This window comes from Taudactylus pleione, unplaced genomic scaffold (assembly GCF_031769625.1).
Source record: "Taudactylus pleione unplaced genomic scaffold, aTauple2 ptg000309l, whole genome shotgun sequence".
Classification (NCBI taxonomy): domain Eukaryota; kingdom Metazoa; phylum Chordata; class Amphibia; order Anura; family Myobatrachidae; genus Taudactylus; species Taudactylus pleione.
The window spans coordinates 4584759-4597418 of NW_028284710.1; the positions used below are offsets into that span (position 1 = coordinate 4584759).

The 12660-nt window shown below is 41.1% G+C and overlaps 1 protein-coding gene across 2 annotated transcripts in view; it reads right to left on the bottom strand.

Moving 5' to 3' along the window:
• The window catches only part of GALNT4 (polypeptide N-acetylgalactosaminyltransferase 4), a 100821-nt gene that overhangs the window by 67480 nt on the left and 20681 nt on the right, over positions 1-12660 (bottom strand). Inside the window, exons 2-4 of one of the 2 annotated variants that reach the window (XM_088442300.1) lie at positions 10656-10760; positions 5204-5634; positions 910-1079 (exon numbers count right to left, since the gene is read on the bottom strand). In XM_088442300.1, coding sequence (XP_088298426.1) covers positions 910-1079; positions 5204-5583 — 550 coding nt within the window. In that variant the 5' untranslated portion in view covers positions 5584-5634; positions 10656-10760. The remainder of the gene's footprint in view (positions 1-909; positions 1080-5203; positions 5635-10655; positions 10761-12660) is intronic. The other variant, XM_088442299.1, reaches the window with a different exon arrangement.

The window sequence follows — 12660 nt, forward strand, 5'->3', positions numbered from 1 at the left end:
AGGCACCAGGAGGGAGGGTTAGGCACCAAGAGGAGGGTTAAGGTTGGGGTAAAGATTAGGGCTAAAAAACAAAACAAACCATGTGTTGACCATTTGCATGTCGACCATATGAGTGTTGACCTAATGACCATGTTGACCTTCAGTACATGTCGACCTTTTAACCTTTAGTGTGTCGACCTTCTGACCCTGTCGACCTTCAGTTCGTCGACCTACTGCCTGTCGACCTTCATACCCGTCGACCTTGTTACCAGTCGACCTTCTGACCCTGTCGACCTTGTTACTAGTCGACATTCAGTGTGTCGACCTTCAGTCCCTATCTATTGCCTGTCTATCTTCCATTGTCTACCCAAACATTGTTTATCTAGACAATGTAGACCTAATGACCGGATACCATTTTTAGTACATTCAGCCCACAGGCTCCGACAAACCAAACCTCGACCTTGGAATACCAAAATATCTGCTACCTGCAAGTATACCCCGTACTGCTGAGCGCCACTAGAAGAATTATTGCTCTAAAGCCATCTTTCTCCACTATAAATTCATCCTTCCATCTCAACACACTTTTCTTACACTTGCTAAGCAAACATACTTCACTTATCTAAAATTCACCCACTTTTCTAACCAGATACATCTTTGCCATCTTCGACTGTTCCCTTAGCAGACCCCATACCACCACCCCTTTCCCTACACTCACAGAACCACTAAGATAACCAAAATAAACATCTCTACACTAGCTGCATGTCCTCCAGAATCCACTTCAAGTGGTTTTATTTTGTATATGATCTTAAATTCTTTTTATTATTCATGAGACTCATACATGCATATGGGAATGTGACAATTGTCTTTCAAGCATGTTCAAATGACCGCTATCAAACTGTATACACTGTAAAACAATAATACAGAAAGTACCTTTATCACTGAAGTCATCCACTAATATAATTTCTTTCAGAAGTACAGAGGGAGACATTTCCAGTACACTGTGTATTGTACGGAGCAGAGTCGATAATGCTTCATTATAAAACGCAATTATAACAGACGTTGTTGGAAGCTTTCTGTAGTTGAAAGTTTTGGACTTACACCTGTAAAATATTATACAAATGGTAAAAGTTATAGGCAACACATACATACATATATATATATACATATATATACACATACATATACACATACACACACACACACACACACGTGGGATGTAGTCAGCAGGATGGCGGCGGTCAGAAACCCGACGGTCATCACAATACCATCTCCGGAATCCCAACGGTCAGAATCCTGATGACGAGTATTAGGGTTAGGTTTAGGCACTAGGGGGGCAGTTAGAGTAGGGCTAGGGTTAGAATGCTCACCAAAATGCATCAGGATTTTAACCGCATTGTGACCATTGCGATTCTGACCATCGGGATATCGTACCCAACCCATATGTGTGTGTATTATATGTATAGTATATAACATACATAATTATTTACAATAGCTTTACAGTACATAAGTTTTCCTAATAAAGTCATCAGAATTAGCAATATAGATATTATGAGATTTATTAAGAACCCATAGATATATAGTATCTATGGGTGAGGTAAATTGATAACTGATGTTCGGCTGTGCACATTATAGTCAATTCCGGTAGAAAATCTTTCCTAATTTTCCTTTGCATCCCATAGAGCGTAGATATGGCGCTACGGAGTACTTATGGTGCCCTATACATTTTTTTAGAATAATAATAAAACTAATCAAGAAGTGCTTTTGCTTGAATGACTCGGAGGCACCTTGTGGCCTTAGCTATGAATTAAATTCACCTCAAAATATATATATTTTTTTAAACGTAAAAATACTAACATAAATAATAGGCCTGTTAAAAATAATAATAATACATACATACATACATACATACATACATCACTCCATGTAAATTCGCTAGAAGGGGTGGGGGAGCTATAAAAATCAATGTTCGGTTGAGTCTCCCATATCCAAAATGCTTGGGACCGGGGCAATTTTGGATATCGGAATATTCCGTATTTTGGAATATTTGCATACTGTAATGAAATATCTTGGGAATGGGAACCAAATCTAAACACAGAATGCATTTATATTTTATATACACCTTATACACACAGCCTGCAGGTAATTTTAAAAATGTTGTGGCTCAGACAAAGTTTGTGTACATACATGAAATTCATTTATATTTCATATACACCTTATACACATAGCCTGAAGGTAATTTTATACATTATTTTTAATAATTGTGTGCCTTTTTGTGCAAAAGGTAAAGGTTTCACTATCTCAGTCATGCTAAAAATATTCCGTATTTCGGAATATTTGGATATGGGAGACTCAACCTGTATACCTAACTTAAAAACACCAGAATAGGACTAAAAACAAAGCTCTTAAATAAACAAAATACAATCTGCCAAAAATAAAACTTATGGAATAAGAAATGAAAGCTCTGCATTATACCAATGGAACACTCAACGGAAGCTTCTCCTCTAACGGAGACAAAAAAAGAGAGTGGGAGATTGGGTAAATAAAACGAACAAAAAAATAATATATTAACCTTACAAAAGGCTTTTTATGTGGTAAACAAAACATTTTTTAAGTACTTGCACTTAAAAACTGGAAATATGCCATGTTTAGCTCGGCACACTGCTTCAGGGTGTATTTTGTTGGTCATAGAGCAGATGTGTATTCCATTTTCACTGAAACATATGAGAAGTTGGCAGACAGGACAGAGTGCTTGGATAATGTAGGCTTTGTGCACAGCAGCCACACTAAAAGGTAGCAGCGAAATGCTGAAGTCAATCAATGGAAGCTTCCATCACCCTAAGGTATCAGATAAGGCAAACTTTTATGTTCACAATGAACAGGGGAAGATAAAAATGTATAAATTACCAAATGGTATGTGTTCTTTTACATTCATTTATTTATATGGTGAACACAGGAAAAAAAAGAGATTTGCCCCCCAGCACACTGCAGCAAAAACAATACTTAAATCCTATATGATAATAGCGATTCAGAGGTATTAGTTACATACATTTGCAAATATATGAATAAGCGCCAGGCCAATCGTCAAGGCTCCTCTATACTGGCGTCCCTAACATTAAGGGGTTCACGTCCAAGAAACAAGGCACCCCAAAAAAATTCCAGCCCAGGGCCTTGCTTCTCGGGCGTGAACCCCTTAATGTTAGGGATGCCAGTATAAAGGAGCCTTGACTATTGGCCTGGCGCTTATTCATATATTTGCAAATGTATGTAACTGATACCTCTGAATCGCTATTATCATGTAGGATTTAAGTATTGTTTTTGCTGCAGTGTGCTGGGGGGCAAATCTCTTTTTTCTGTGTTCAGTGTAAACCCCGCCCTTTACAAGCACCTGTGTTATGCAATTAAGCTGATTGGAGCAGCTACCATATTTTTTTTGCAGTTTGGAGAGGCATGAAGGCAGTCAGCATTAGGAGGATGTGCTGATCCTTGTAGTGCCATGTGGAGGTTTTTAAAGGTACCTCCAAGGCAAGTTAGCTCTCAGCTTTTATATGTACTGTTATCATGCAGTACACCAATTGTAATTATATGACCCAGAGTGGGTGCTACCATTATGTAGCAATAATTATTTTGGGGTGAGTGTTTGGGAGTGGGGCCCCGTGGGGGTTCTGACTGGACCTTTCTCATGGTATCACCACTTAATTCACATAGAATACTTTTATCACTTTTCTATGCGTTTGTGTATTATTTATGTCATTTTAATTTTTTTACATCTCATTAACACTTATTGATTTACACACCTATCCTTTAACACTTCACTATCACCTTTTTTCCCCTTTTCGTGTGATGCCCTGGGGGTGGTCCTTGGCTGGAATTTTTTGGGGTGCCTTGCTTCTCGGACGTGAACCCGTTAATTTTAGGGACGCTGGTATAGAGGAGCCTTGACGATTGGCCTGGCGCTTATTCATATATTTGCAAATGTATGTAACTAATACTTAAATCCTACATGATAATAGCGATTCAGAGGTATTGTTTTTGCTGCAGTGTGCTGGGGGGCAAATCTATTTTTTTCTGTGTTCAGTGTAAACCACGCCCTTTACAAGCACCTGTGTTATGCAATTAAGCTGATTTGAGCAGCTACCATATTTTTTTGCTTCTTTATATGGTCCAAACTACTTTTATGTATATTATATGTACATTTTCGACAATTTAGTTTTACGTTTTTCCAATTGGGAAGCAATACATTAAAATAACATACAGGTGTTTTTTAAAGTCACTAAACTTAAACCTTGTTAACATTCAAAAGTATGTAAACCTCTCCGTATCCTATGGCAAATGAAGGCTAATGTGTGACTGTGAAACACCATTAATTGCCTATGCATACAAGAAACACATTGCACATGCCTTATGACCAAGGAGGAGATGAAATCATAGCTAGAAGCTGATTGGTTATTATGGGAAACTTCTCCACCTGTCCTCTTTAGAAGATTTGATACATCTCCCCCCAAATGATCAATATAGCCATATACTGTACATGTGCGCAGTTTGCATTGATGAGGTTGTTCAATTGTCATACTGAATAGATGAAACAAAACCGGATCTTTCAGCCTGTTTTTAAACTATGCACAATTAAATAGGATTGGGCTTGAATGAATCCAGCTATAGTTAAGAGCTCACACACCTTACAAAGACTGGTCCATTGTATCAGCAGAAATAGAATTTTCTATATGAAGCTTTCTGTAGATTGGACCAGATAGGCAACTCCATCTATAGATGACGTTGCCTAATAGAAGCCAATGGGCTTCTATTCAGAGCTTTCCCCGAGAGATATCCAATAGGATCCCTCCCAGGGTCGCCTAAGGCTCAAACATGCGCAGAGGGACTCCTGGGTCATAAACCCAGAAGTCCCCACACTGCAAAGGACAGCTTTTATTGGGAGAGCGGTACTTTGCTTAAATGTATATGCATGCGTTACTAAATGCCGGTATGCATGCGTTCATTGGTGGGATGATTCGCATCCAAAATGCGATGCTTGATGTATCCTGCCCAAAATGTGCTGGATGCAATCCTGCCATTAAACTACAGCAAAACGGTTTCAAACCTGACACTTAGAAAATTTTACCCCATGTGTTTTACATAAACCTATACAAAGCACAAGGAGGTAGAGGGACCAATTTGAAATTGGCAGGCACTTAAGCAGAGACATTTGACAAAATTCCCTGTTACTTACTCATACATTCTGTTATCCTGTATGTGCCGATGCAATGATATCTGGTCACTAACATAAATATTAAGGGCATATTTTTCAATGCTTTCCTCCTGCATCTTCATTTCAGCTGAATTAAGCTGTAGTTTTGCAGCTTTCCCCCATTCTCCGAGTGCGTTCGGGTTTGGGGGAGGTTTAATGTAAACTGGACGATTCAGGTCCTTAATTTTCTCCTCTGTAGCAGCAAACTCTCTCTCCCACCTCCTTTTTGTGGTAGGATCCTGTACCTCTGATGAGCGTAAAGTAGAAACAGAAAGTTCCACAACCATATAGGTAATCATGAAGAGACCAACCAATACAAAAGTCTTCACAATAAATGGCCATTTTCTCAGACGGATCCTCATTGCATGAGACTTCTGGTCTGGCTGTATACCAATTCAACACAAATTGCATGTCTGAAAGAAGAAAGATGTATTATCAAGTTGACAAATACCAGTAAAATACCCCATTAACTTAAGCAGTGGTAGAAATTACTTTAGCTTTAGTATCAAGATACTAACCTTGTTACCATAAAACCAGATTAAGGAGTCTATGTACTAATAATCGCGAACCAGCCGCGATCATCATCTACCTAACTTGCTGGGGATATTTTTGTTTTTAATAAAATATATCCCCGCTATGTACAACAGGGAACTCGCAGGGACACTGGTTGTGGTAACTGCTGCCCCCACGAGTTATATCTCCGGCATTTAGTGTCCGCTTCCGTGGGAAGCGGACACCGCCATGCGCACAGTGTCAGTTTCCAGGGCCAGCAGGGGGCTACGTGGAGAGATCAAAAGATCTCTCTCCTGCACCTGGAACCCCCATAGGCTTACAGTAGTTTACACCATCTGAAGATGGTGTAAACTACCGGACTAAACTCCGAGAAGCGTCGCTCTTTGGAGTTTAGTACATAGGGGTCAGATCGTAGTCCCCATTGATAATAATGGGGAGTGCGATCTGCAGTGCTAATTAGCACTTTGCCTGACATTTCTGTGAAATCTCCTGCATTGTGCTTTTAGTACATAGGAACAATAATTAAAATTATGTAAAAAACTGCTTGATACATAGGCCATAGAAGAATAGAATTAGTTGCAGTACTAGTGACCTGCTAGCCATAAGTAGCTCATATAAAGTACAGTATAAGAATCATACTGCAATATCTGTAAAGTAGTAGTAATGGAATGAAGCATATGGTTAATCTGTACCTTTAAACCTCATCATGTACTTGGTCAACACTTGGAGGAAATATAAAGAAGGAATATTGATAAAATATTCAACAAAAAACGTCAGCAAATGACACATCATGAACCTCTTAAGCAGGGTAGTTCTATCTACAAACGTCTGTAAATACACTTTGGCCAACAGCTGCAGTATAGCAATTGGTTCATGAACACACACACACACCAAAACAATGGATTTTAGTTTCATTAATGTACATTATGACACATGGATGTTGGTTAACTTTCTACAAAATATTACTCCCACAGCAAATAGTTTACAGTTCGTCACCATACATTTATTTTCTCTCCTAAAGCTATACCTGGCAACTTTTACTGTCCTCTCCAAAAAGCCAGGAGGGGAGATGCGGCCGATACATGATTAGGGATTCATGGCATCATGCTATGAAGGGGCAATCCTGATGATGAAAGTTGCTTGCACCTTCGTGACATTATGCCATGAATCGCATCATATTGGCTCCGCTCCCAATGCATAGACTGGCGGTTCGCTCCATTGTCCTCTTGTTTTACTCATTTCACTAGGAAGTGGGCGGGATACAGGAGAACATCCACTCTTCCAGGGGGTAGGCAAGTATGCATAAAGATTATATCAATAGCTGTATCTATATCTTCACACCTGACCATCTCTAGGACTTGTCTGCTTTAAGTGTTCACCTTCAACAGAATCAATGGATTTGTAACTGCCAGCATAACTGCCCATCAGTGATCTGATGTGGAACGACGCTGAGGTAGTTTTACACAGCCTCATGTTGACCACATACAGACCATGCCAGCATAATATAGCCTCATACAGACACAATACTGCATAGCACAACCACATACAGACCCAAGTCAACAGGGTTTGCACTTACATGCTATAGTGCATATTTAGGTGAGAATTCACTGCAGGGACTCAAAATAAAAACTCAGGGTCCCTCAGGACGTGCTCTGTCCTGAGCCTTCAACCACTATCATACTATACAGCAAATGAAGGAGTGGAGACCATGGAGAGCGTGTTCTCCAGCCCTTCCCTCCCCCTCTGCTCCGCACAGGATTAGAGCAGCCTTCTGTGTGGCTGGGGGATGTCACCAGAGGACTGTATGACAGCAGTGAAGGAAGGTGTATGCTGAAAATGCCAGCTGCAAGTGGCGGGACAGGAAGTGAATGTGTGGGAGGGTGGAATGCACTATGAGTCTGCAATGAGCAGGAAGAGGAGACACAGTATGGGGGATACTGAGCAGAACACAAGCAGGATATGGGTCAGGTATACTGTAGGTAGGCTTACCATATTGTCCCTTTAAAACAGAAATTACACAAGTTCTGTGGCTGATTAAAACCAGGTGAAATGCAGGCTTTAAGTCAGCCAGCCACAGAACCTGTGTAATTCCTGTGTGTCCCAGTTAAAAGGGATAGTATGGTAAGCCTAGGTATAGTAGAGGAGCACAGTTCATATAAACCACTGTGTGCATATGTGAAGTGTGCCCCTCTCCTATATCTGACCAATATCCTGTTGTGTTATGCTATGTATCTCCTTATCCTGTTTAAGTACACTGCTCAGTGTGGGCAGTGTTTGACCGGGAACAGTGTACTATATGCACATACAATGGGGGCAAGAAGAGGCAATGACACAAACACAATGTATTATCAGCAGAGAAGAGGCAGGGCTGGGGTATTACATGTGTATAATGTCAGTAAAGGTAATACAGGTCAGTGGGAAGCATCGGAAGGGTAGACCTGGAGCATTAGGTTATGTTCAAGGGGATAATACATGCCTTTGGGAGTAATGCACAGTGGGCTAGAGCTAAGACACTTTTTGTGTTGTATTAAAGGAGCAAAACAGATCACTGGGCAGCAGGGGTAGAGCCATGGTAGTATAAACACTGAGTGGCCAAGGTATTATGATCACCAAGATAATACTTTACTGGACATGGATTCTACTGTCGGTATGTTTTGTGAGGAATAATAGCCCAAATGTGGTGAACTGCATCTCCTGCCTCATTGCCTTCGCTATACTGAAGACTCATGACGATGCAAGGATCCTTGTTTTTTGCTGTTTGTCTCCATATCCTCACCCTACTATCTATACAATAAAACAACAACAACCTCATTTGCACTTATGCGTTGGTTCTTCAGTAGTTCATGTCACGTGTCCAAAATGTTCCAATGTAGGTAACCCAGTCTGCAGTTAAAGCACATCTTGTTTGTTTCATTTCAAAGCCATTGTGGTGGTGAATAGAGGCCAAAATATGAAAATTCTGTCAATGTCCCAATATTTATGCACCGGACTATCTCACTTTCTGAGCGGCACTTTATTATCTATGGAGATATAGGGGTAAATGTAAAAGCCTGCGGACTGCAGGCATCGGCAACTTCCTAGAGAGTCTGGTCAAGGTTTACTGTGGCAAAAAAGGTAAAACCAGGTTAGTTTTGCCTTTTAAATAATTTCTACTACAAAACATCGGCCAGACTCTCTGGGAAGTTGATGATGCCTGCAATTTGCAGGCCTTTACATTTACCCCTATAGTGGTAGCACCAGCTAGATATGAATATTTATTTTTCCAGATCATGCAAGTAGAGGTATCATTACATTATAATATATATGGAATACAATGCAGTGCAGCAGGTTACCCTCTTCTTGTTCAGTTATTGTTACCACTTCCCCTGTTTTGTCAATCTCGCCACACACAACTTGCCCTGCTGCAATTCTCAAGTACCTTGTACTAGTCACGTCCTGGGGGCATCAAGGTGAATGCTCAGGAGATAGGTGGCTTCTACAGATGCTAAGCCCAATAATGCTTTTCTCTTGTAGGGGTTTGTGCGACAGGTCATTTCACATCCCCAACCTTGTGTTATTCCTGCCTCAGTCTTCTCTGGTATCTTTTGCTGTGTAATCCTTGTTTATGTTTGTATCAACTCCTGGTATTAACCCATACCTGGTTAGCTACCGGTTTCAATTTTGACCTTTTGTTTAATGACTACCAGCTCTGGATGCCAGACCGTTAGCGTTCTGAGAAAACTCTTAGTGATATTTTCCTTAGTATTGATGTCTAAAGCACAACCTCTTACCATATAATTTCACAATTTATCGATCTTATCCATGTATGTTTGGATATTGCCACCATGTACCATTCTCTCTCAGTTACTAATCAGTTGATGTCTATCAAAAAAAAAAAAACATGCTTTCTTCAACCACATGAATAAAAACATTTGAAGATACAAAAAAGGATACAAGGAAAGTCCCGATGTCCACTCACTGTCACGATCCGGTGCAAGAGGTCTTCTGGTTCGGATGGCTAGGGAAGCGACAGTCCTAGTATACACAATAAAGGTCAAACCCAGGTGTTGGCAAAACCTAGCCAGAGGCACGGAGTCTAACCCACTCGGTGGTCTTCACCAGTGACCCCTCCAATTTGGATGTGGGTTTTGCCACACCGAGTGAGCAGGTCGCAGCCCTCTGACTAGGTACCTGGGAGAGATGAGGAAACAAGGATAACACTATAACTAGTACACAAGAGATGAACAGAATACAGGCAATGAACTGAACACTGGTGATGAACGGAATACTTGAACACTGGCGATGAACTTGAGAATGTAGCGATCCTAGTCGCAGGTTTGCTTGAAAACACAGGGAAATGTACTGGGAACTGCAACAGATTCAGGTGCTGATTTCCATAGAGAGACACAGAGGGAAGTGGACACAGGCATGTACTAGGAATTGCTATAGATCCAGCTGAGAGCTAACTAGAAATTAGTAGGAGACCTGACGCCTCAGTAACACATGAAAGCTGCAGGAGGGCTAGCAGCACACTACAAGACACACAGGAAAAACAACATAGAACACTGGACTTCTGAAAGAACTAAAGTTTCAGACAGAGAATTAGCATGGGAGCTAATGCAGGAAATACTGGATACCTGTGAGTAGGCTGAAGCAACACTCTGAAGGAAATAGCACAGAGCAACACTTGGTGAGTATCACAAGGCACTGGAAAAGCAAAGTTGAACAGCAGTTTCCTGTTCCTGGAGTCAGACTTATATACCCCTGGGTAGCTGATCACTGGATCAGAGGATCAGCTGAGTGACCACAGGACTACCATTGGGAGAGGCTAGTCAGGTGATATGGACCAACATGGCTGCGCCCATGCCCAGCACCCCGGAAACCAGGACGCTTGCACGGAAGCCCTAGCAGACCCTGGGGAGAATACTCAGACACCACTCACCTCCACTCCCAGGGACAGGACACCGAAGCCCAAGTACGCCGGCACAAAAGGTGAGTAGCGGCCGATCCCAGGCCACATCCTGACACTCACTCTCCTGATAAAGGACTTGACAAGAACAGTATTTTAGGAGAAAGATGTAAAAATGTTGAAATTAATACAGGGGATTTTTAGACAGTGAAAGTAGATTGGACTTTGTGTGACATTTTCCAGTCTTCATCGTGCATATTTTCCCCACAATATACTGTACAAACATGCAAATGTAGATACAGCTTAATTTAATGGAAAGCAGGATGTGGCATGCACCTTGAAACGTGGTTAGCAAATAATTACATGCATCAACACCAGACTAAAATTTTTTGTTGTAAGTAAACATTTTGGCCCTCATTCAGAGTCGTACGCTCTGAGCAGAGCGCACGCTCTGAATGAGGGCCGCCCTCCATAATTATGGAGCGTCCTCCTGGACGCTCGTATAGCTGTGGGTCACCACCCACAGCCTATACGAGCGTGCAGTTTGATGGCCGCGATGGTCTTGACTATCGCGACCATCGCCACTGCGAGCCGGAGCCTACGGTTGAGGTTTTCAACCGCAAGGCCCGGAGTGATTTTGGCTCTATCAGAGCCAAAATCACTCCCACTGTCATCACTAGTGATGTCAGTGGGCCGGCTTCTGACGGTAGGCGTTCCCTTGGGAACGCCTCCGTCAGGGAGGCACGACCCCGGCACGCCCCCAAAGGGGGCGTGCTGTCAATCAACATCTACAGCACGCCCCCTTTGATCAGACACAACGAGCGAAGGAAAGTCCTTCGCTCGTCGCGTCTGGCGCATGCGCACGACGGAGCTCCCGCCGTCGTGCGCATGCGCAGTGCACAACATCGACCCACTTGCGAGTGGACAGCCGCTTGCGAGTGGGTCTGAATCAGGCCCTTTGTCTCTAAAGGTGCATACACACAATGATTTTGTAACCAACGATTTTCTGTCAGATTTTCCCTTAAAAAAGTGAACGATTTTTTGAAGTGTAATGAACGAATTTTTGAACGATGAACAAATAATGTTACTTCCTTTAATGAAAATAGTCATGTTGGACAGTCTGAAATGGACGATAAACGATAGCTACAAACTACAAATGGGAGTGCGCATTTGTGATTATCATTCATCGTTATAACTCAAACTGAACGATTTTTTTTTAACGATAACGACGTCGTTATCGACAAATCATTCAAAAAAATCGCTAAGTGTGTATGCACCTTTAGGCTCACAGTTACTAACTCCAGAAGTATTTGAAGAGAATGTTAAGTCAGCCAGGGAAATGACAGAGGTTTGCATTGAGCAACAGCAGCAGTTAAGACAAAAGGGAAATTACTCAAAATGCAGTGAAGTTTTCAGCTTTGTAATTATAGTATTATTGCTAGAATACACTTTGTGCCAATATAGTAATTTAGAAACAAAAAGGATTAAGGAAATACTAGCATACAGCAAATAGATCGCTGCACAAATAATACTGTTGCTGCCAAACAGGAAGTTAAATCTTGATTTTTTTTCATGAGAGAGATAGATAGAAAGATATCCGATGGAAGCTTATACATCGCCTAAAAATTTAGCTTTGGTGATAGAAGACTGAAGAACATATGAAGGTAGAATTAGTATTTCATTACTAACTCTGCTATTAACAAAATAATATCAAAGTTCTCACTTTATTATTATTTTTATGAGTGTCCTCCATATTCTGCTGATATTTCCTGCTTAAGCAGTGGTTTCAGTAAACAAACATTCAGTTAACAAGTATTTTGGGGCCTAGACATCAGCAATCAATTGGGGCAAATCTGCATTTTGCAGATGATTGTGTAAAAAAATAAATCAACTGTTTCGCAGATCGTACTTATTAAATTGATCAGCCTTTTACAATTGGTAAATCCGTTCTTTAGTGAAGATGATCTGCGAATATCTGATACATATATTTGCACTGTATGGGCACATATTGGTAAATTGAAGAATTTTTAAAATTTGG